Source organism: Mastacembelus armatus, chromosome 10 (genome assembly GCF_900324485.2).
Source record: "Mastacembelus armatus chromosome 10, fMasArm1.2, whole genome shotgun sequence".
Lineage (NCBI taxonomy): Eukaryota > Metazoa > Chordata > Actinopteri > Synbranchiformes > Mastacembelidae > Mastacembelus > Mastacembelus armatus.
Genome location: NC_046642.1, coordinates 15,675,280 through 15,700,683, shown reverse-complemented (window position 1 = coordinate 15,700,683; position 25,404 = coordinate 15,675,280). Strand labels below are relative to the sequence as shown.

General features: G+C 40.3%; 1 protein-coding gene across 1 annotated transcript in view; it reads right to left on the bottom strand.

Moving 5' to 3' along the window:
- The window catches only part of LOC113144465 (glutamate receptor 3), a 74,975-nt gene that overhangs the window by 14,380 nt on the left and 35,191 nt on the right, over positions 1-25,404 (bottom strand). The window contains exons 4-12 of the mRNA XM_026330539.1: positions 21,565-21,752; positions 10,933-10,986; positions 9,294-9,455; positions 8,295-8,462; positions 7,812-7,916; positions 5,764-5,868; positions 3,745-3,951; positions 1,235-1,608; positions 515-713 (exon numbers count right to left, since the gene is read on the bottom strand). Coding sequence (XP_026186324.1) covers positions 515-713; positions 1,235-1,608; positions 3,745-3,951; positions 5,764-5,868; positions 7,812-7,916; positions 8,295-8,462; positions 9,294-9,455; positions 10,933-10,986; positions 21,565-21,752 — 1,562 coding nt within the window. The remainder of the gene's footprint in view (positions 1-514; positions 714-1,234; positions 1,609-3,744; positions 3,952-5,763; positions 5,869-7,811; positions 7,917-8,294; positions 8,463-9,293; positions 9,456-10,932; positions 10,987-21,564; positions 21,753-25,404) is intronic.

Genomic DNA, 25,404 nt, shown 5'->3' with positions numbered 1-25,404 from the left:
TCTTTCAGGCTGCTGTTTGACCTACAGGGCTCTACTTCATCAGGCCCAATTTGCCAGCCAGGGCCAGCTAGCTAATTATGTTTCATGAGCTGACCCGTCTGAGTTTGAGCCTGATGTGGATGCTTTGATTAGCCTCCTGTTTTTATCACCTCTGAGTCTTCCATGTTGTTATCGCACTTTCTGCTGACAGCCCCACTGCCTCAAGGTTGCACACCACAGCAGTGCCGCATAAATTTCACGTTCATGTCATAAGAGCTTCTCTGTCAACATGGCTCATTTGGTGCTATCTTGCACGGGTCAAAAGTGCTGTGGTAAAGGTGCATAATATAAAAGCTGCAAGAGCTGTAGGAGTTTATCAAGGACATTACACAAAGTAGTCTTTTTGATTCAACACGCCTCATTGCAAAATGTTTAGGATTTGCATTATTTGCCACTTCACCAACAAAGGAACTGTTGGCCAATTAGTCAGGTGCTGTGCGTGTGGAAAACCAAATAGTTTGCTGACGCGACTCACCCTAAAAAACTCTTTTGTGGATCCTGAATCCAGAGTGCCATATGCTATCTCTGTCTGCTTTGCCAGATCTTCAGCACTTTCTATAGGAGAGACCATCCTCTCCACTGTCAAGAAGGCAGCCAGGTTGGCTGTGTAGGAGGAGATGATGATGAGGGTGAAGAACCACCACACACCACCGACGATACGGCCTGACAGGGACCTGCGAGAGAGAGAGGTTGATGACAGGGAAAACACAGAATGTAATTACACAGTGACATGTGGTGCCTATCAAAGCACTAAGATCTACCACGCGTGTTTAATGTGTCTAACTCCATTGGTCATCAGAATTTCCTTGTAAACTTTTAAACAACCTGCTACTGTGACAGCACATTTCTAGGGAAAGTAAAATACGTTATTTAAAATACAGTCGACTTTAATCCAGACTTTACGTCACTGAAAGACAGTCTGAATAAAGTTCATTTCAGAATCTTTATTACATACTGATGAAACCATTTTGTTGTTAATAATTTCAACATACCACCTCATAACACACATAACACAAATTTGGCTTAGTTAAAAAAAAAAACATAGGGAGAAGATGAAGGAAGTGAAAATGCTTGAGTGATTCTGTGATCCTAAGAACACATCTCATCACTTGCTATTAAAATTTCTTATTACTAATTAATTCCTTTTCTGTTTTGCTCTGCTGTCCACCCCTGGTGTCTATTAGCGCTGACCCACCTGGGGGAGATGTCACAGCCCTGCTGCATGAAGGCGCCCAGTGAGAACCAGAGGGAATTGAAGATGCCAAAGTCATTGGGTGGATCGGGGGGAGTCTGGGGGTCTTTTGTCTCGTCCTGTTCCTCTAGGTTCCACTCATAAGGACTGAACCGACTGACCAGGAACAGGACCACGCTCACCCCAATATAGGCAAAGACTATACACATCCAGATCTCATAGGCCAGTGGGTCCAGGAAGGAGAAAACACCGGGCTTGGACTTTTGCGGCTTCTTTATCATAATGGAGATGCCCAAGCTCATAAAGGGCTTGGAAAAGTCTATCACCTCCTCTCGAACCAGAGTAATGGTGAGAGGTGCAACAGCTATATCTGCTCTCTGGAAACAGGAACATGCACAGCAAGGATTAGATAGACCTGCTTAAAAAAAAAAAAAAAAACAGGACATTTTAAATGTATGTGTAAATGACTGGCGCTGGAGAGGAAGCATAAAACAAACATTATCACACATTTTACATATAACATATAAGACACACACACACACATTCAGTAAAGGCAGAGTAGCATTTGCACAATGTCATGACCTAGGATGACAGCTAATACACCTGAGATTCATGCAGTAAAATTAAGTTTTTCCTGTAATACTGTCACATTGGGACATAAGAAGGAGGATAGGCTCATAGGGGCATTGTAAGACTTTCAGAGCAGTAGCTTGGAAAAAATCCACTAAGGCAGATGGGAGTTGAAGTCATGTTTGACCAACTGCTTCCTTAAATCAGGACCCAGTGAGATAAGTGTTTGAGTTGTATAATTCCACAAATAACCAACTGCAAACTAAATGTTTTGGTGAAATTGTAGCTGCCTCAAGATTTTCAAATTGGCAAAGCAGAGAGCTGACACCTCCTTAGAAAAGGTGTAAACTTTTTCAATAAATGGCCCTAATTTAAATTTCAGAATGTAAAGGTCATTACATGCTGTTCAGCACACTGAATTTCCCACAGAGTCTATTCTGGCATTAGGATTTATTTATTTTTTTAATTTATTTTTTCATATTTATTTTTAATTTTTCAAGACTCCTCTTTATCTCCCTCCTTTGTTTTGCTGTTTCAAACACAGTATGTTATCAAAACACATCTATGGAGGTGATGCTGCCTTTTTTCAAAATCACAATGGGTTTCTTTGTAAAACAGAAGAAAATAATTAACCATGTTAGACTGTCTTACTGCAGCTAGTGTGCATGTGATTAATTAAATAGCTGCTCCTCTTCAAAGCAGCCGCTCCATGAAGGACAGCTCTGTGTATTGTTCTGTATTGTCTTTTTATGTCGAAATTGAGAAAACATTGGATTGAAGCAGCATGAGGCAGAGAACGTTTCTTACAAGGTGAAACGAGGAGCAACACAAATAGACCCAATAAACATGACTGTTTTCTTTATGCTGTCAACACAGCACTGTGAAGTGCTATAACCATTTAATCCTTGTGCAGGCGTAAGCAGCACTCAATCAATGGTGAGAGAAACAAAGCAATAAAGACTAGCCTCAGGCCTAACCTTTAAAAGACAACTAAAATCAAATTAATTTACTGGTCAAAAGGTCAAAATGTACAAAACTATTAGTCCCAGCCCACCTGCTGTAAAATTACAGGCCTGGAAAGACTTGACAGCAACGCGATTGGGATATTTTTTCACTTTCCATCTCCAGGGAGTGGACTTTTCCCATTTGAAAGATAATTTGGTGGCGATAGCACATCAAACCAGGCAATCTCTCAGGCTGATAGTTGGGAAATTGAACAGATGAGGAAGCCTAACCCTCATGCATTTTGTATTTGGCCTCTGTTCAACTATTGTGGCCTTGGAGAAAGGCGAGAAAGGGGAGGAGGGTAATTTTGGAATGCCTGAGGTGTTGCAAGAGCCCGAGCACTCTGTCAGATGTAAAACATGGCATGACCCTTTGCTAATGTGAGAGGTTCAACCTTTATAGAGCACAACACATATGGATCTTGTTGTTTCAAACCACAAACCACCATTTAGCTGTTGATTCGAAAGCAGATTTTCTCAGCTGTGAATTTACAATGTGGCATATTCATCATAGACATCAAACATTGAACATAATTACACAATCACTTCAAAGGCATACAATCTTTCATTCATCAAAGTGATTACAGTGTGTTTGCCATATGGATTGTTTTCATGTACCTACCTCTGTTTCAACTGTAAGAGAGAGAGAGTTTTCTAGGCTATGCAAGAAGGATTAATTGCAATGAACAGCACTGAGAAATGATTTCATTTTCTCCATCTCAAGATGATCACCAACTCCCCAGTGCTTTTGGCTGCATTTGACAAAATCATTCACCGCTGAGCATCCTGAAACAGCGGTAGACTTTGAACTGGGCAAGAGCTGATGAGTTTACAACGGGTTGGTGGTCACCTTAAGACAGAAAAATGAGATCTCCTCTCATGTTGAAGTTCCTTGCAAACTGTCATGTAATCAGTGAAATCGAGGCTCCAAGTACTCACCCCATAGACCAGTTCACCCACCATACCGTTCCACGTCTTGGTCTCGGGGTCTCGGGCTCCGTACTTTCCATCCATTACTATAGACAGTTTGTACTTAATTCCAACATGTTTGGCAATCTCAGATGCTAAATCCACGCAGTAGCCTTCATATCTGTCATTCCCCTCCAGATGCATATGATTTTTCTTGTACATCACATAAGGAGCTTCCTGTTGATTTAAACACACGCTGGTTTATTCACTCCCATGCCCTAGCACACATTCAATTATACAGAAATATGCATACATGCACTCATATGCCCACACACACACACGCACGCAAACACACACACGCACACACAGAATAAACATATTGTAAGCTGCTCTAACAACATCATGCAGTCATGCATACACAGATGATACCCTGTGAATGCACAAAAATGGACTGGTAACAGCAACATGATCATGTGGTCACATTGCTTTCATCAAGCGATGGCAGCCAACAGACACCAAGCCCAACCCATTTTGAGCCCAAAGGTGCAATTCTGCCACAAGAAAAGGTTAGTGGAAGAGAGAACGAAGATTATTATTTATGTTGGAGAAAATACAAGACCTGAATGAGTTTTAGTAGGACTGGGATTCATTGGTAGGCAAGGTGTGGGTCAGCACAGCAGGGGTGGGTGTGGATGGGAATGAGGATGGCTTTCATAAGTAAATGCCAGTGACAAGAAAGGGATCAGAGAGTGCCCGTAGTATTTCAACATATTCAAGCACGTTGCACCAATGCGCAGTTAGACTGTTTCATTCCAAAAAAAGAACAAAAGAAAATTTAAAAAATAAATAAATAAAACATAAAACAAAATAAGCCATTATTTGCTATTCAGAAAAATGAAAACAAATCTCTAAATAACAAAATTAGATCAGGAGAGCAGGAACGTGCTAGTTTTCCTCTCCTTTTCAAAATGCTGCTGTAGCTTGTCTTTCTCTTACTGAGCACATCATCATTATCAAACAATAGGACTGCTCAGGAGAGCAGGCATTGTCATTACAGCCACACACAATTAGAGTGCAAGTAGGAGAGCAATGGTTTGTTTGTTCTGTGCTGAACGTATCCCCTCACCTTGGATCCACTGAGAGTTTCCCTCATGTTAACACGTGTTTTCCTGACTGTATTTCAAATCTAGAGATGTTAAACAGTTCCTCTTGCTATTGAGTGACACTCATGCTTTGGAATACAAACGAAATAGAGCTAAATACCACAGATCCTTATCGCTGTCCAAACATTTTTCTTCATCGTTTTGCAGTGTTTGTTTGCAGAGAATGAGGCACTGCATCAGGTAATTATAATGCCATTATACAATCAGCAAATACATTTGCGATGGAAGATATCCAGTAACCTTGAAGCATTTAGTTGAATAAGCACAGCTAAAGAGTAATAAATCTAAAGTATTTTGTTTGTTTGGTCTTGGATAATGCCCAGGAAATCACCGCATCTAAAGCACTGACTTGAAGTTATACTTCAGCACGAAACACATGGGGGAGCAATACAAAATATATTGGAGAGACATAACAAGAGAAAATAGCACCCCTTCTTATCCCTCCTCCAATACTGTTTATTTTGCTTTGCCTAGCTCGGGAAACCATTGCAGCATCATCCTATAGTCATTCTCCGGCCAGTCTATCCCCAGTGTCATTGAACATTTACTTGGTGAGGACAGACAGGTCTACTTACGTATGCGTTTGTATGCGTTTTGTAAGTGATGGATTTAAAACCATTATCATTTATACCATTATTGTGATGTCACTGCTACAACAGGCCACTGAAGTATGGAAAATCAAAATGCTTTGGCACCCACACGGATACAGTTGAAACACTCCCCCATTTCGGACCGACTGTTTCAACATGTAGTGAGTGGATGGAAAGCAACACAAAAAACATGTGGTTCTACCCGCCCAGGACAGAATGTATCACTCATTGGAATCAACACCATGACCTTGAGTGGCAGAATACGTGAAACATTTAAAACTGCAGGGAAAGTGTACCATAATAGTAGTGACCACAATCGTTCGGTTTTCCACTGAGGAGTCGTTGGAGACCTGCGGGTCCATAATATTTACAAATCGTGTGTACTCGTTCCAGTACCCAATCTGCAAAGAGAAAACAGTGGTTAGTGGTGCATTCCAACCCACTGATGACATGTAAGTGAACACATAGCAGAAACACTTTCAAGCATTACTGGGAACTGCCACGATTCGGGGATTATTACCTCTGTACTTCTCAGAGGCCTGCTACCTCTGCTCTAAAGTTTGTCCAAACTAGCACAAAATAAGCAGAGCACCAGGACAGTAATCCACGATCAAATGTAATATATCGGTTTCCACACCAGTTTAAATAGTCAAATGTGCCAGAAACTGAATTACATGAGCATACGGCAGACAACTTCAGTCCGTCCCACCTTCAGCTTCCCAGGTTTTATGGTAAATAATTGATATTCAAGCCTGTGAACTGCATACACGTTTAATAATTTAGCATAATATTTCAGTGGTTCCACAGTTTCATCTGCACAGACCTGCCATTGCAGTTACTCTGTATTCTGCTGTACAGATGCTTAAGTCAAACCAATGTCAAGTGTTTGTTTGCCCATCTGAAATAATGGCTGCTCTGGCTCATGATGAAACGTGTTGCATATGGTGCTGCCAATAGCCTAACTGTTGCTGGCTTGAATTTTCCCCTTCACATCTGGTCCACATTTTTTGCCTCAGATCTTTAATTGTTTGGGCTAGACAGGTGTATAAACAGTGCAGAGTTTTTGAGCACCAAACGGAGGCGCTAGAAAGCAGCAAATGCCTCACATTTAGGGGTTTAAGCTGTGGTTACAGTTGTGGAAGTAGTTAGTGCACTTGTCACAAAGCTCTGAGTGTTTATTCCCTGCTCTTGTCCGACACTGATATTTGAGAAGCACTGCTCGGGGGACAAGACTGTTGAGGAGCTGTGTCACAGAGCGCCACTTCAGAGGGAAAGTCCTGATCTCACCCTGAGCAGCTGGGACAGATATCAGCCCATACATCATCTGTGACAGTCACAGCTAGGAACCTTCATCCTCTAACTATCACTGGGGTGACTGGGTCTCCAGGTCCTGACAAACTGCTGCCTGGCCTGTCTCATCTTCCCTTACATTCTTACTCTCTCTCCCTGACCTCGTTTCTCCCACTCTCTCCATCCCTCTTCCTGTTCTCTCCTCCTCTGTTTGGCTGCATGTGGGGATGGCTGTAAGGGCTGTGTGATGCTAACTGAAGTGTGGGCTTTAGAGGCCTGGGAGGCAGGCGGCATAATCACGCGTCCTATCAGACTGAGCCCACACTTTCTGGCTAACGAGAAATTCACAGCTGTCTCTTGGAACTCTGTGAGGTTATGAAATAAAACCAGAGGTCATCATATGGTACCGGTTATAATGTGAATGTATCGCTGGGAATTACCGTTTTGAAGAGGAGCCAGAGGAATTCTTGGATCCCATTTGCAGTAATTGGTTATTTGAATGGTAATTACTGTCAGGAGAGGACCAAAAATCATATCTACACTATCCCACAGCAAGGAGAGGAGTCTTATACCATTCTTTTGATAGGACAGTTTTAGCTATCAGAATGCTGACTGTGTGATTTGTGGGGCTTGTGATACTGGACATAGCTCATCAGTGCTGCTGCCTAACAGGGGTAGAGAAAGGTAATCAACACTACGCTGCTCTGTCCTCTCAGCCCGGCTGGTCCCACATACAACTGAAAAAAAGCCTCTGTGCTTTGATAAATGGTGGTAGGGGCTTGTTTGAAAATGTTTTCTGCTTTCACAGGACCACGCATTTCTCTCAGAATAGAAATCACAGCAAGGTTTCAGCTCGCCTAAACATGTGGCCAACAGTCATGGAGTTTTGTTCTTTGGTGCACAGCATCAGTAAATCATCCAAAATTACATGTTGACAAATAATGAACCAAACCTTGATGTGTGCCAGCTGTTAGTTGTGTTGATACAGACCAGGATCTTTTTGGATTTGACATTTGATGGATGAGAGCTGATCGAGGCTACCACTCCATCTTACCTTCCTTGGCCCACCTGTTTTCATCTCATACACATCTATGGTGTAGTTGGTTCTGCGGCCATAGTTGTCAAACTGGATGTTCCCAGTCATACCCTGCACTTGGACCTGTCATGAGAGATGGACAAACTCAGGGGAATGCGTAATATCCATCATTTTGCATATAGAGCTGGTACTGAGGTGCTTGTGTCCATGGAGCTACTGGAGTGGGCACAGTCTGTTAATCAAATGATGAACTGGATACGCTTTAATAAAAGATGTAGTTTTATGGTAATGAGGGCCTGGATTTCAGGGAGCTCTTTGCAGATATATCTGGAGGCAAAGGGAGGAGAACAGCTCTGTGCGCACTCTCTCCTTCTCTCTGTCACTTTCCATCTTTATCACACTCTCACTTGCTATCTCTGCTTCACTTCTTCGAGCCTTTTCTTTACTTATCAGCTTGCCACTCTCCCCCTCCCCCCCCTCTCTTTTCCTGCCACCCCCTACCGTTTTGAGAGCTCTCTCGATGTCGATGCCTTGGCTCCAAGGTACAGCTGGATTGGCTAGACAGTCTCCAGCGCTGCCCCGGCGAGAGACATCTACACGCTGGCGACGTAGGTACCTGAAGGCCTCTGCTATTACCAGGATGGCGTCATGGGTCAGAGCTGAAGTGTACTGTACAGAGTTTAAAAATAAAAAAAGTGGAACACAGTGAGACAGCAAAATATGTAAAAGACAACATTACTGTTTTTGTAATAAAACTTGATTTATATATAAATTCAAAATGTGCAGCAACCATGTAATATATTTGGTATAAGTAGTTTATAAGCACTATGGGTAGAACATACAGTATATATAAACACAGGATTTTCACATGATTCTGTTTGCATAAGTTTTTGTTTGCAGTAAAGTGAGAAAACCCAAATTAAAATGGGGAAGAGCCCTCATTTTGGATCAGCGTGATTTGGGTGGGTGCAAGCTCTGACCCCCCACCCCCGCCCTCACTCATTATAATAGAATTATAATAGTGTGATGAGACAGATTTGATTAGAAAAGACAGGACATGTCTGAGGGTCAAGACCTCATTTAAAAACTTTCAGTGCAGAGTTGGGGGAGAGACTAGAGCATTAAAGTGTGATTTTTATCTCCCACACACTTTTGCTTTAACTTCACCTGACCTTTTCACCACTGAGGGTAGAGCCACTTGTTTGTTGACTACTGCACCATGACAAAATCTAATTAAATGCAAAACAAAATCCATTTTTTCTTGATCATTGTTTAATTAGATGTAAATTGAAGCTGCAATATAACCTTGCCTTGCACTGCCTATCAATATATTGATTGCTGGGAGGAATGTAAAGCAAAGAGGAGAAAGAGAGGGGTGAGTGGAAAACATAACGATAAAGGAAACCACAAGACAGAGACAAGGAGGAGAACTGATAAAGTCCGCTTCAAAGCGGAATTTCATTGTAGTCTGCATGCAGAGTGAAAGGTCTTGCAAAGTACCTTCAGAGGAGTGTTTCGGGCTTCTGGGAATTCTCTTTCATCTAGCCGCTCCCAGCGCTGTATGAACTGCTGCACAATCGGGTTCTCAGGGTTGACTATCTGAAACCCTGAAATGTTGGCGCCACCGGCGAATACTTTGTCCAAGCTCACGTTAGAAAATCCCTGAGATGAGACAAAAGCAACAAGAGGGGGGAGGGGAATCATGTAAACTGTTTTTCTTTGAGGGCTGTTAAATGTTACCCAGGGCAAAGCACCACAAAATATTTACAGCTATGATGGCAATGTGCAAGGTGCATTTTATTATGAACTCTGCGCAGTGTGAGAAAGCAACATGTGCTTGCCATTACATTTGACAAATGTTTCTCTTCACACTTTGTGGTGTAAGCTGAATTCATTTACGGAACACTGCAAGTAGATACTTCTAAAGTATCTTCTAAAGTACCTACTTGCAGTGTTCCATAAATGAATTCAACTTACACCACAAAGTGTGAAGGGAAACATTTGCACAAACTCTAAAGTTTGTGCCAGATCGTGCAGAAGACAAAATATTTTACTGAATTCATTTACGGAACACTGCAAGTAGGTACTTTAGAGTAAAGTATCTACTTGCAGTGTTCCGTAAATGAATTCAGCTTACACCACAAACTGTGAAGAGAAACATTTGCACAAACCTTAGAGTTGGTGCCAGATCGTGCAGAAGACAAAATATTTTACTGAACACTGCAAGTAGATACTTTAGAGTCTAAAGTATCTTTAGAGTCTAAAGTATCTACTTGCAGTGCTCCGTAAATGAATTCAGCTTACACCACAAAGTGTGAAGAGAAACATTTGCCTCAATGTAATGGCAAGCACATGTTGCTTTCTCACACTGCGCAGAGTTCATAATAAAATGCACCTTGCACATTATAGACAAAATATTTTGTCTTCTGCACGATCTAATATTTTATTTGAACCAGCTGGTCTGCTTTCATTCAGAGAGCTTTGCCATGTCTAATGCATTTCCAAAACTTTTGCTTTTCCAGCTGAGTTTAAATTTCCTTCTTTGCCCTAGAGCCATGACATAGAGTTACTTCTTAAATGGTTAAATTGCTGTTTTTTTAAGTGCAGCATTGTGTCATGGTGTGCAAGGACACGTGTCTGAGTGCTGCATAATCACATCTTCTAAAGTCAGGGAAACGGCGGCAGGGGATCAGCAAGCGAGAGAAGGGCCGGCTTCTGCTTTAAAACTCTAATGCTAATATCAAGGCTAAATGAAAATTTCCATCTGCAGAGAATAGGGAATAGATGGCCACTTGCCAAAGATGCTTAAAAAGGTTAAATGCTGTTTATTTGTTGCCCAGGACATTCATTTATACTGAAATCTACATATATACATTTTAATAAATATGCAAAATAGCTTGACTGCCAGATTGTGATTGATAAGGCATAAGCAGCAACCATAACAAGCCATATATAGAGAAAGTAAAAAAAAAAAAGAATCATATCTGGGTCCATTTTTTTTTTTCTGATTTCCTACAAAAGCCTATAATCCACTTATTGTGGATGCACAGTTTTTGTCATGGCTGAGACAAAGTCCCATAACACCCAGCAGAAAGCAGGTTCCCCACCTTCCCGAGGGAGTGGCTCGGTCATTACTCACAAGATTGGCCAGAATGTAGTGGTAACCACGGCTGTTCTTCTCCAGGGTCACAACCTATGGGAGAAAAACATCAATACAGTAAACCACCCATGTGATGAGAGCTAAGAGCCACGGCTCGTATAAGGATCCACAACAATGTCTGTAAATGCTGTAACATCCTGTGAGCACGCAGGATTCCACTGAATTTGAAACAAAGAGAAGTTGCCGATGGAATAACGCGGGAGAGAGGGAGCGGTTAGGGGAAGTGTTCGTTAAGGAGGAGCTGATAATGAGAGAGAAACAGGAGCAACGTGGAACACCCCTGAATATTCTGCTCACTTTGAAGTCAGTCACAGTGCAGAGATGTGAGTCCTCAGCAACTGTTGGACAGAAGGTAAAAATAATTTAAAAAAACATTTCAAAGGAAATTTACAGTGAGAGTGTAGGATTTAGATCTCGCTCCTCTTTGAAAATATCACACCTTTTGAGTATAACAGCATGTTTCAACCCACACAGCCTGTCTGAAAATAGTAAGTGGAGTTCTGAGCCATTCCATAACGGTGGTACTAACCATATGCTGCCTTTATTTAAGATTTTCTACTTCCTTTTGTTCTTGGCATGCAGATAAATCAAATAGTGTAACTCTAAATTACTGTGGCATTTTTTTTTTTTTTGTACATGACATGATGGCCGGGCCCTTGTGAAGACTGTTATTTATGACTTTCGCAGTCTGATGCAGATGCACTTTGGAGTGGCTGCCACACCGAAACTTGTCAACCATGTTATCATCTGCGTTCCACAAACACAACAACAGGAGTTTACAGCAAAATCAGCATGTTTGCACATGTTCTGGCTCTCGCTCTGTCACAAAAACAAACCATCAGTTTATCATCTGTTTGTGTCTGCATGTTGGGGCTTGGACATTGAATATTTGTTACAGTGGATCATTTATTACATTTCCACTGAGTAGGAGCAAGTGATGAAAAGCAAATTTCCGTACTTACTTTCTCAGGTTATAAAAAAGTCTCTAAAAAAACTGTGATGTTTTCTGTTCCACTCCACCTACAATTACAATATTTCATTTAGCTGTGATGAACTTTAACTGACTAGAGTATACTGACATGCAGTAGCACAAAATAAAACGATCGCCCATACTATATGTGAGCATCCTTCCAAATTAAATAATCCACTTATTTCCCTCTTTTATGAACATCTGAATATTGCCCACAAAGCAAAGAGAAGTTGGTGTTTTTCACAAAGAATAGTGCACAAGGGAGCACAAAGCCTTTCACACATACAATCAAGCTGCTTGGGTGGGTCAGCATTTTCTGACAGCTTCCCCGTCATTAAGGCTTTAAACTTCCAACACTGCACAATGTCAGACAGAGAGGAACAAATTAAGAAAGTGCAATAGAAACAAAGAGGAAATGAGCTGATTATAATGCAGAAATAGCAGGAGCTGGCTTTTAGAATCCATCAATCTGCGTCTAATGACTAAGTGACAGAAATCTCGATGAAAAGAAATTTCTGCATCATTTCTACTGCTGTGATATAAGAGCTAGACAGATCACAGCTACCTCCTCTGTAATTGTTCACAAATCTGACTTTCATACTTTTAGCCCTACTGCATTGTCTTGCACAAACCCCACAGCTCCACGCTCCTTCACTGTGTGCTAACCTTGATTTGTCCGTAAGCCTCCTCCTCCCACATGCCCTGGAGCTGAGCACAGAAAGGCCTTATCCCCTGCTTGCAGCTCGCAGCCAGCCTGGCAACGGCTACAAGCAGCAACCTTGGGATGAAGCACAGCAAGACGCTGATGACACAAAGATACTCAGAACTTCCAGTCAGAACGCATCAACCTTTCCCCTCAGACTCTTTAATTAGCCAGACGGCAAGACCCGACTCCAGTTGAGATGGACAGATTTCATTGTTAGTGGTTGTGATGCACCGCTGACTGCTCTCTCCCTAAAACCCTCATATACTGCAGATGGTGATAACTATCTTTTATTAGTGTTGATAAGATATGATCCACTTGTATTTCCTTTTCAATCCAATATTATTTGAGCAAGAACACAATATTCTCACAAACAATATTTATTGAGGAAAATAAACTCTAGCTTACTGCACACTTATGAAGCCGTCATTTTGGAAAACACAGTTGTTTATTTTTGAGAGTGAGCAGAGAACAACTGAACTGGAGCTAGAGCCAGGACATGGTCATAAAAACTAAAAACAGGGGATGACAGCTGGCTTCATTATATTCATGTTCCAAAAGCATACCTACCATTTATTTATTAATTAATTTGTTTATTTATTCACTTTATAGGATAAAGTAGCAATGATTTTATTTAAATATGTATAAATTGGGAGAAAATTAAATTGCAGCAGACACAAACACAGCCTGACTGCCAGACAGCTTCCATCATAATCACATGATGCACACTGGCTCAAAAAGCATTTTTACAATAAAGAAATTACTGGAAAAGGAGTGGCTTTAAAATGGTGACTACATTTTTCTGAGCATCGCTAATGACTCTTTAATTACCAGAATTTGGGTCCAGTATCATTTGGAAAGACTAAAAGAAATGTGGAATTATTTTATCCCATGTGTGCAGGGAGCCAGCAGCATGGCACTAGTGCACATGGCCCCCCAAAAAACAGAAGCAGTGTATGCACAACTGAGAAAGTTTCATAAGACTGAAATGGGCGCCATCTTGCAATGTTGTATCCAGTTCCCCTTAATTAAAATTTCATCAGCTTAGTTTAGCAGAAAGACTGAATGCATAGTAAGCAGCTGGCAACTTAAAAAAAAAAAATCCATTAACATCACCCCGAACATTGTTTTGCGGTGGATTGATCAGATTAGTTATCGTGTTAAATACTGTTCCAGTTCCAAAATGTTAAACTATTCATTTAATGTTACTGCAGTTGTTTCTCTAATCACCCCATCTTATTCATACACATTTCATTTGTGTTTATTCTTCATGCCATCCATCTTGAATTTTTACTGCTATTAATAACCATAGGCCATACATACACGCACAAGTCTAACCAACACTAACCAATTATTTCTATTCCCAGTGACACTGAAGAGAAGAACTGTGTGTCTACCCCTTCAATAATTTGATTCCTCTTTTCCATACAGTGCGCCCTCTTTCACATCGATCCGGTAGCCTGCTCCGTAACCTTTTGTTCTGTCGCTGAAGGAGAGCATGCATTTTGCAAACTGGAGTTTTCTTGAAAGCCTGATGGGGACAGACTGCCAGGATGACCTTGACTTCACCCACATCCAGACTTGGTGTTCTTCAGCCCCGCCAGACAGAGAGTCCTAAATGTAAAACTACAGCTACACATTTTCAATAAACACAGAACCATTTTCCTTCGAGTTTGACCTTTCCATTGTGGAATCTGCCACAGCAAAGGAAGAGGCAAACTGAAAATGATGGGTTCCCAGGAGTTTGTAAATATCACAAGGCCTACAAAAGATAAACAAATAATGCAACTATTTTTAGTCTCCACCTGAACTATAAAAAGCCACAAACAAAATAGGTTGAGTAGGCAGTTAATACAGATAAATGTATGAATACACTTTTATTTCTGAAGTGATTAATAGCTAAATATAAAAATCTGAGATAATGTCAAAGAGCTTATTCTGTCCAATATTCCAAGCCCTGAAGACATTTAATTTATTCTTCAATCGCAAACCTTCACTTTTAAGCAAAAAAAAAAAAAAAAAACAACATTCATTTGCCATTTCTGTTTGATAAATTACTTATGTGAAAACATTTATTTGTTTCTTATCAAAATTGTCGATGGTAATAATAGCCAAACAACTTTAAACTAATCATTTCAACAGTAATTATTTCATCTATAAATCAGTGCTTTAGCTAAGATTGATCCCAGTCTGCTCTTCCTTTGGCTGTTAGTTATTTAGTTCATGATATAATTTCAGAATGAAAAAACAGGGCACAGGTTAAAGGTTAGTTGTCAGTACATTTGATCTTTTAAGAGGGTCATTCTTCTGATGGTGTAATCTGCTTCAACATAAAAATCATAACTGTATTATTAATCAATGTTAATTATAAGGCGTATTAAGTTCTACACAAAATTTAGTGACTGAATAGATACCAAAGTGCTCCACTTCACACTGGATGGGACAGAAGGGTGAATTTGAGCTCTATATGCTTTGATACAGAAGGACTTTCCTCTTCTTCAATCTCTGTTTCTGTTTCAAGGCTCTTGGTAGAAGTGCTCTTGGTGGAGCACTCTCTAATTAACATCCAGTAGTGGATGCGGCACTGATGCTTTTCTTGGCAGAAGCGATATATGCCCCTGAAGATAGCGTAAGTTCTGGCCTTCACCCAAATGCAGGACATTTTAGAAACACCTGCCTCATATTCAGATGATTATGTCTATCACTGCACTGAGACATGGAAATAATTTGACACCTGATACCTTGGGATGAAAAGAACTAATGTTGGTGTGCCAGAAATGCTGAAACACTAAGATAGCCTATTCTGTTTTCACTGAAAATTATTGGGGTCATTTTGCTTGATAATGATAATAATGATAATAACAATAATGATTGTTAAAAAAAATCGGGTTTATAGGTTGGTGTATTAAAGGTCTATTCTTCTCATTGTCACAGCTAGAAGTGCAGTTTGCCACAGTTGTGGTGCACCGGTCTCAGCCTTTCATTCATAGAATTGGGAGGTTACATTCTCCACAATGATAACACTTTAATCCCATTTAATTCTATAATCGCTGTTAGTAAATGGCCTCCAATAGCTAAGGTTGGTGCCAGGGATTTGAAATAACTGCATACACCCGCTTTCACATCGAGCAGGGAGTTTTCAGCTGTATGACTGTCAGCCCCTCCTCTCAATGGCCTGGGGACAGTAAGCAATAAATGTTGAGATCAGGAGCACCTTTCATATCACTACAGACATCAGCCTACTTTATCCCCACTCTCTTCCTCTGTCTTTTAAAACAAGAGACATGACAGGTGGTACTACAAGAAAAGTAGTCAAGGAACTTTGAATGCCTGAGAGGGTTTTATTTGGCAAACTTTATGTTACAACTTTTGGAAATAAAATCATGCCAGATTTAGATTTTATTGTAATACTGTTGGTTTCTCTGCTTGCCAGTATGTTATAAAATGTCATCCTCTGGTTAATGAAAAGCTGCTCTTGCTCCCTTTTTTCACTGTGTATTCCACAACATTGATTGAGAACCTTTTTATCGTTGACATTTTTCAGCTGCTGGCAATGTATTGTCTCCTCTCTCTGTCTCTCAGCAGTTCTTATCGGGCGTGGTCAGATTTTTTTCTTTTTCTTGAATTTGATATAACACAAAGATTTCTGATTCTATAATCCATCCAACTGTGGGTTTGCTCCAAGTTATCCATTCAGGAGCAGAAAAAAGGATATGATGGATCTCCAGTTCTCCATGGGGGCATATTTGTTTTAACAAATCCCGTGATACACCTCTCATTTTTCTTCGCTGAATCCTTTTCACTTCTTATTGTTTTTTTTTTTTTCCTGCATGAAAATGCAGCTTTTGCAGCTGGCAAAGCACTCATTCCCTGCCTGTCTTTGAACAGCTGTGTGCCCTGGGCCTGTCCCAGATGGAGTTCTTTCGCTTTTTCTTTCTTTCTTTTCTTTCTTTTTTTTTTTGCCTGCCTCTCTTTGCACTAGTGACGAGCAGGTTGTTGCCTCTGAGCAGAGTCCAGCATAAAAAATCCCAGGAGGGAAGAGAGCCAGGAAGGAGCATAAAGGCAGATATAAGAGTATATGTGCAATCTCATAGCTGGATCAGGCATGATCACAAATGTGGTCTGAAATATCATCCTTATTGTGAGTGGTAGCAATACAGATCTGACTAATTTATACTCAGTCAATAGTTTTTGTTTATACAGCACTTCTTTAATGCCACAAACATTTTTTCTCAACATATAATATAATAAATAAAGATGGCTGAATGAAATGTATTCCTCGGATATGATTCAGAGAGAAGAGGCTTTCCTGTTTTTGTCATGAGGGGAGGATTGCCACTGGGTTAATTTATCTGCAGTGCAGTGTATTGATGGAAAAGTCCTATGGGCGATAAATCCTGAGTGGTTGTTACAGCATAAAATGATAATGGCCCGGGTGTAGCATTCTCCTCAGCATCCCAAAACAAATTTGTTGAGAAAATCACTCTGCACTTACATGAGCAAACAAAACCATGCTTGATGCAGCAGTATGCAAATACTTCTCTTACTGTGTTTCGACATCATGTTAAGTGATAAATGAAGCAAATAAAAGTGGCATTCAGCTGGGTGAGCTTATGCCTGAAGAAGGACATGCACATTGCACATTCTTTTATGTATGAACCCTTCATCCCTTGGGAGTTGAGATTAGAGGTAAAACAATTATCCAATGAGTTGATTAGTTGAAATGAATCAGCAACCATTTGAAACATTTAAATGTTCTTTTAATACTTTAATTTAATTTAGAAAAGGTGTGTAAGCATTTGCTGCATTTCTGTTTCTTCCCCTTATTGTGTTATTGTATTATTGTAATATTGTGTTGATGTGTTTATTTTATAATTTGTCTTAAACATTTGCAATGTTTAAAATTTAGAGTGATCTATTAGTAGTAAGAGAATAAAGTATTCATAAACATGTTGTCAGTGTGTAACCGCTACAAAATACCAGCCCCTGCAGTTTCTGGCATCATCAGAAGTTTGCATTCTGCAATCTGACCACTAAATGCTGTTAAACCTTTCACATTTTACACCATTTTAATGCCTTTTTATGGCTTACATGCAACACTTTAACCTGCCTTGTTATCGAAGGGTAGTATACAAAATCTGTGTTAATATAATGAACAGACAAATTGTTAATGCCAATCCAGTGGTGGTGAAAACCCTCAGATCCCCAACTATATTGTGACAAGTATGTAGTATCTAGCTATAGCTAGTATCTGAAAGGGTTGGCATGGTGATACAGTGGTTAGCACTATTGCAAGAAGATTACTGGTTTGAATCCCCTTTGGACCCGGGGCCTTTCTGAGTTTGCATCTTCTCCCCATGTCTGTGTGGGTTTTCTGTGTGTACTCCTACTTCCTCCCACAGTCCAAAGACAGGCAGGTTTGGGTTAAGTTAACTAACATTGGCATTGGCTGGCATTGGGGGAGAGGCACCCAGCCCCTGGGATTGGCTCCACCACCCCTGAGACCCTAGATGTTCCACGGTAAGTGGTAGATAATGAAAGGATACTATTGAAACTGGAAGCACTCATGCCAAATGACCTGTTTCAAGATGTGTATTACTGCAATAACTTGTCAGCAGCATTATAAAAGCTGGCCGATAATTTCAATAGATTTATATATTTGTTGTTGTTTGTCTCAGTTCGTTTTGAATGAAAATGTTACTCTACAGAAGAGGGTGTTTTACTTTTGCTGTACAGAGTCAGAGTAACTCTAAAATTCAGAGTTAGCATAAAAGGGAAATACTTCCAAGTTGTGCTCAATTGATCCAAATAAATATAACTACCACTGAATATCCCTCCAGTCATTTAGGAAGATTACTGAAACACTGAAAACCCCTTTAACAGTGCAATGAACCAGCAGAGGAACAAAGGCCCAGCAGGACCAAAGCATTAGCGGTTATTGGATCAAAAGTGCTAATAAGGAGAAGAACGGAGGGTTTTCTTTCTGTGCAACAACTGCACCAAATTGTGGAACCTCGGCACTTGCCTATTCAAGATAACTCTACACTCCATGAACTTCATTGCCTGGTATTTCCTTCTGTGGTGGGATTACTCCGACTGAAATCACAAAACTAAGCCATTGAGCTGATTCCCATTTCCCCCAGCAATCAGCTAGCTGGATCTGCCCTCCCTCATAATCCTCCCTCAACAGGCAGTGACCTTGACGGATTGAAGTGATACATCGACATTGCGACACACAGACATGGCACACGGGTACTATTCAAACTCTCCCTCATGTCCTCCAGAGATGAAACTCTATCTGTCGACAATCATTGGTTAATAGAACTGCAACAGCAGGTTGAAACAGCAGGTTTCCACATAGCTGCCACCGAGTGCCGTTTTTGGTGTGATTGCCCTCATGGGGGACGTTCCATCCCAGTTTCAATGTATAATGGTATGACCCAATAGGGGGTGGGTGCAGAGTGAAGTCCAGCAGCTTCCCTGAATGCTACTGACTCATTCATATTGGCAGAGCTGACCGGATTACTTCAATTAGCTCCACCAAAAAAAGAAAAAAAAAATCCCATGCTGAGGTTGTTACTGAAAAAGGGCAGGATTGAGCACACTGGTCCTTTGAAGGTTAGCTGTTAGAAAGCATTACTTTCCCTTCTCTATGAAAAAACTAAGTTTAGACAGGAAATTTCATGAGCGTAATAGCTGGAGGTGTGTGTGTGTGTATGTGAGTGTGTGTGTGTGGGGGGGGGGGGGGGGGGCGTCACTCTAAAAGATAAAGGGGTAATTCATTAATAGCAACAAAGACAGAAACATCAAGCAGCTTATTACCATGCATTATTATTTTTGTTTGTACAGGGAAATGCAATTAAAAAAAAAAACAACCATAAAAATGACAGACATTTTATTATAATGTATATCATAAGATTTTCTTAAAAGTGGATACATATTTCTAGCACAAAAAGGACGGATAGTCCCTGGATTGTAAAGGGAGGAAATTTGCAGCACAAGAATTAAATTAGACACAGTAAATTAATACTAAAAGCAATTCTACTTTTAAACTATGACTCTGGGATCAAATTAGATTCATAAAAAAAACAAGTGAAAGTAACATTGAGGGGATATTGTGAGGCAGAGAGAAGCCAATATCTAAATGAATGTTAACGAGCAGAATCCAATTCGGGAGCTGATTGCTGTATAAGCAGGCAGCAGCAAGCAGAGGGGTGTAGGGTGGAGCGGAGCACGCGAACAGAGGAGATGCATGGCATAATAGCCACTCATCTGTTCATGGTAATTGTGTTTCCACTACTACAAGGACTGGTGGACCTTTCATTTCCTCCTCAGGCAGTGGACGTGATAGAGGAACTGAGGGGCTTGAGGTTGTTAGAAGCGGATTAAAAAGGCTGCATCATCACTGGTCTCTACAAATGGCTGCTCACGCTCAGACCTCTCAACCTCAGGCTCTCGGGCTACTCCAACACACACAGATTTTCAAACAAGCAAGCCTCAAACTTTGCAACCAAACACCGCCAACCTGAGCTCTTCAAACAGGGTAGGATTACGGCTGTACCTCACACTCAATTTAAAACACTGTCAAGCCTTAAGGAGGTTATACAAACTAAACTAAACTTGTATGAGGAAGAAACAAATCACTTCATTCAGAAATAAAATATGACATACTTGTAAAAACTGACATATAAAACAGGAAGAAGTATAGAAATGTAGTGATGTACCTTTGAATGGATTTTGGTGTGCAGGACAATAACATTTGTGGTGAGAATTTTATATTCATTCATCATCTATACCCACTTATTCCTAACCAGGGTCCCAGGGATCTGCTGGAGCCTATCCCAGCTCTCTTTGGGTGAAAGGCAGGGGTCCACCCTGGACAGGTCACCAGTCCATCACAGGGCCACATAAAGACAAACAACCTCACACACTCACACTCACTCCTATGGGCAATTTAGAGTCACCAATCAACCTGACATACATGTTTTTGGACTGTGGGAGGAAACCAGAGTACCTGGAGAAAACCCACACAAGCACAGGGAGAACATGCAAACTCCACACAGAAAGGCCCCTGATGGGTTTTCGAACCAGAAACCTTCTTGTTGTGAGGCAACAGTGCTAACCACCAATCCACTATGCTTCCCAGAGAATTTTATATATTTAGAGATACTGAATTATGGACCAAAAGATTCCCCAAATGAATCAAAGGGCCATTCCTGCAATTTACTTTCCCATTAATGGAAAAACAGTGAAATATTATCACCTTTAAAAGCTGATATGCAAACAGTGGCATTTACACAATGAGAAACCACAGCTTCAAAATTAGCATTCATTTCAGTCCAATGTAAATACAATGTTTACTCTTCATAAAGCTCTGCTTCAGGTTTCCCCAGCTCTTGAGGGAATAATCTGACTCTTTCTATATCTTTATAGCTATATTCACCAAGTTGCTAACTTTGTCAGTGAGCTGAGTGTGCACAGTTGAGTTTTTGAGTTACTGAGTGTGCTTGTCTAGTGATTTGAGACAGTTCATTGAAAAATATTGATTAGAGCAGCTTTAAACAGGTGTAGTTAAAACTGGTGCTGAGGAAATACCATGACCTGAAATTCTTTAGTTGTTTCCTTAGCAGTTTCTTCTTTAGTACTTTTTTTATATGGTAAGAGATCGCGACATTCATAATCCATCTGCATGAGGTTTTGTTATAAATTAGTATTCCAGCTCAACTCAAAGAAGCTCCTTTAAAGCTGCAGTGGAACAACTTTTTTCACTGGCTAAATGGTATTAACCATGACTACAAAACCAACTTTGGTATGCAAATTGGGAACGTTATTAACTCTGCTTGGCCTTTATGTTACTAAAACAAAAAGGGCTATATGGACAGTGTAGGGAGCTTTTTTTAATATAACCTAACACGTTACCTGTTGATCTGATGCTCACCTGTTCTAATATGGTGTTGATCCTGTCCACCTCGCAGTCAATCACATAACGCTTCTCCTGCCTCCTGTCCATCTCCTCAATGATGCGCTTGAACTCTGCTGCGTCTGTCGTGCTGCTAACAGAGCGAGCGGTCACCTGCCAGTTGTTTGCTACTGCTGCCTCCATGATGGCCTGCAGTATCGAGAAACCTAGTGAGAGGGAGAGATACAGAAAAGATAGAGTGACCCAGAGGATCAGACACAAAACAGACTGGCGCACAGTAACAATTATGTAAGAGCTGAGTGGCCGCTAATTTATTCTGGAGAGGTTTTTGCTCGAGTCCAAAGGTTAAAGGCCATCTCATTACAATCGAAAATAGCATTCCAAAGTGTGCAATATTATCCGGAGCCCAGATTTAATGCTAGTGTGTAAGGCTGTGTGAATTAACATTTGCAGATTGAGAAGGCAAAGTGATCGGACAGGAATTGTATCTCCATATTATTAAAAGATCAGTGGGTGATGTTATTGCACTTGGCATCAATTAAATTATAGCATTTAGCTCAGCCACATGTTAACTTTGACAGTGCGGTGAAACACACTGCAGCCCATGTCTCCATGGAGGTTTGTGCCAAGTCATTTAAAGATAAAGACAATGAAAGATTCATCCAGGCCAGTGGTAGAAAAGATCATTATGCTACCAGAAGAATGGAGAATGAGCCCTTCTAATGATTAATTCACACGTGAAATATTTTCATTTAACAGAACACTCAGAAACACTATGGTCAAATCACAGACCACAGAATGAATAATGTAGTTCTATTTCTGGAGGGATAAATTGCACATAGAACAAGCTGAAATAAAAATGGCTTAAATCTTTACCAGTGTACAACAGGTGAGAATGAACATGAAATTTATGAAAGAATATGAAGCTGCTGGTATTTAATAAGCCTTATTAAAGCCATTTCCATATCTACTTTTTTCCATTATTTTATTACAACTAATATAGAAAATGGAAGAAACACACTTGGAACAATGGCAAGTTCTGGCACACATTCAGACATGTGCAGATTTTATATGGTAATTAATATTGATGCATGTGATTGGGTATTATGCAAATTGTCTGACACAGTCTGAAGAGCAGTGGGTTAAGTAAATATTTGTCATATATTTTTCACTGTGAGCAATTTCTTCATGCAACCTTATCTCTATGTGCCGGCTGCAGACAGCCAACAAAGCCACCATAGCGAGCACAGAAACAACAACAGCTATAACATGAAAACCACTTTGTGATTCTCTTCATTTCTGGGCTTTTGCATTTCCTTTTTTTCTGTTCCAACTGAATGGTCAAGGAGCCTTTTTTTTCTCAACTTGTAAATGCTCTGAGACTGTTGCTCCATGTGGGTCCAGACTCCCCCTGTGACGCCGCTACTGCAGTAAGCAGTCACATCTCCACTGGACGACCTTTTGGAGAGCAAAACAGCAAGTAGCGGAGACCGGCGTGTCATCTGTTCAGAGAAGCAATGGCTTACTGCCTGGAGACATCAGCATGCAAGACCTCAAGGTTATCTGGCAATCTGGTTATCAGGTCACAGCTCCTGTTCAGCCTATAGTTTATGGAGGTAACGTGCAGCACAACACTGAGTACAGACGATATGGAGGGCATGTGTGGCTACACATTTGGTATCCTTTGTGGTGCCTGGGCTGCAGAACTGTTTAAAAGTAGCAACTCGTACACAGGAAGAGTACATCTGAATTTAAACAATAAGAATGTGAAGGCAGTGCTGTCTGGAGGCATAAAAAAGTGGAAATTGTTACATGGACAAAAGCCACAATTTCCTCTGAAAAAAATATAAAAGTGGAAACATCTGAAGATTTTCTGAAGTATCTTCATTTTTGCATAAATCTCTCATGTACCATACCTCCTGTCATCTGCTATACCTAAAGCAAAAGTTACAGAATAAAAGTTTGAATAACATGGATGCATTATTCATTTTCCTGAGGCATATACTCAGAACTTAAGCTAGCACAAGCCAGCTGGATGGAATAGCAGTCTTCCCAGCAATGAATGTTTCTCACAATAAGAGATGTCATGCAGATTAACTGGGTCAAAATGAGCTCTGCTGGTTTGGAAACTGTCAAAAATACTGACTGGTAATTGTGAAAATGCCATTTAAATGAGCCATTTAAAACACAGTAATCCCATTGGGTGTACAATATGCCCTGCATATGGCATAAAATGACAGGGTGAATATTTGTTTCAGGGATTCAAATATCTCTTTGTTTACTGGGGTGCAATCAGTCATTCCAGTGCTGCGTGAAAGACACAATAATATAAGAATTTAAATGGCAAAAGAAATTACAAATGCTCTAGGGATTTGGATTTTATATTTGTACAGTGGCAAGAAGAAATTAAGTGAACCTTTTGGATTTACCTGAAATTATCAACAAACAAACACACATTTATTCTTATCCATATTAAATACATTATGCAAACATTCAGAGTGTAGGCTGAGAAAAGAATATAAACTCCTCAGCACAAGCTATCTGTAGTCTGGACACAGCAAACCTGGATTACAGTCAATATAATAAGATTGGCGGTGCCAGATAGAGCTGTTTTAATTTATATATTAAAAAGCACACACACTCAAACATTTTGAGAGTGCTGCGCACAAGTAGCATCCAGTGTTGTGAAAAGTAGCTTATAAAAAAGAGACCCCAGTTGATTTATGACAAAGAATAGTTGACTTGCATTAAACTGGAAAAGGTTTCAAAGTAATCACTAAGTTATTCATCAGTCAGCAGTTAGACCAATTTGCCTAAAAAAAGAGATTATTTTGTACTGTAGCTGCTCTTCCTGCAAATGGAAGCCCGGCTAAGATGACTCCAAAGGCACAATGCAGATTGCTTAGTGAGGTGAAGAAGAAGGACAGAGCAACAGCTAAAGGCTTAAAGGTATACCAGAGCTGGTTAAGATCTCTGTTCATTAGTCCACCCTACACATGTTACATGGTGCATAGTGTCACCAAAGAGGAAACTGTCTCCTAAAGCAAATGTCACACCTTGACACACTCCATTTAACTAGTGGGAAAATGTTGTGTATGTTGTGTGAACTGATGAAGCTAAGGATGAATTGTTAGGGAATTATGAAGACCTCTAGTGCCTTCTAGAATACAGCACTATGTATGGCATAAAAAAACACACCGCATACCAACATGAAAACAGCATCCCAACTGTGAAGCACAGTGGTCCATGCTGCCTCTGGTTCTTCACAGTTTGGTATCACTGAGGTGAAAATGAATTCCTAAATTTGTCAAGGTATCCTAGAGGATGATGTCAGGCTGGCTGTCTGCCAGCTGCAGTTCAGTAAATTTAACTGATATAGCAGGACAACGACCCAAAACGTCAGTCGAAATCAATAACATAAAGGTTTTAAACAAAGAAAATTCCTCTTTTGGAGTGGCCCAATTCAGAGCTCAGAGCTTAACCCTGTGCAATGCCCTCAACCACGCCATTAATCTTATTAATATGGGTGAGCTGAAGTATTTCTGCAAGGATGCTCTACAGTTCCTCTAAAACCTTGTCTAGGCCTGATCTGCAAATGCTGAAGCACTTGTTTGATGTTACTGCTGTCAAAGGAGGTTCAACCAGTTATTAAATCCATGGGTTCATTTACTGTACTTTTTCCACCTGCACTTGGAGTTTTTATTGGGTGTGTTCAATAAACACACCAAGGGTTATCATTGTTCATGTGTTATTAACTTAAGCAAATTGTGTTTGTCTGTACCTGTGAGTTGATGATCTGATTATCTTTTTAAACAGCTAATGCATACATTTACAAATATATTATATTTACAAATATTT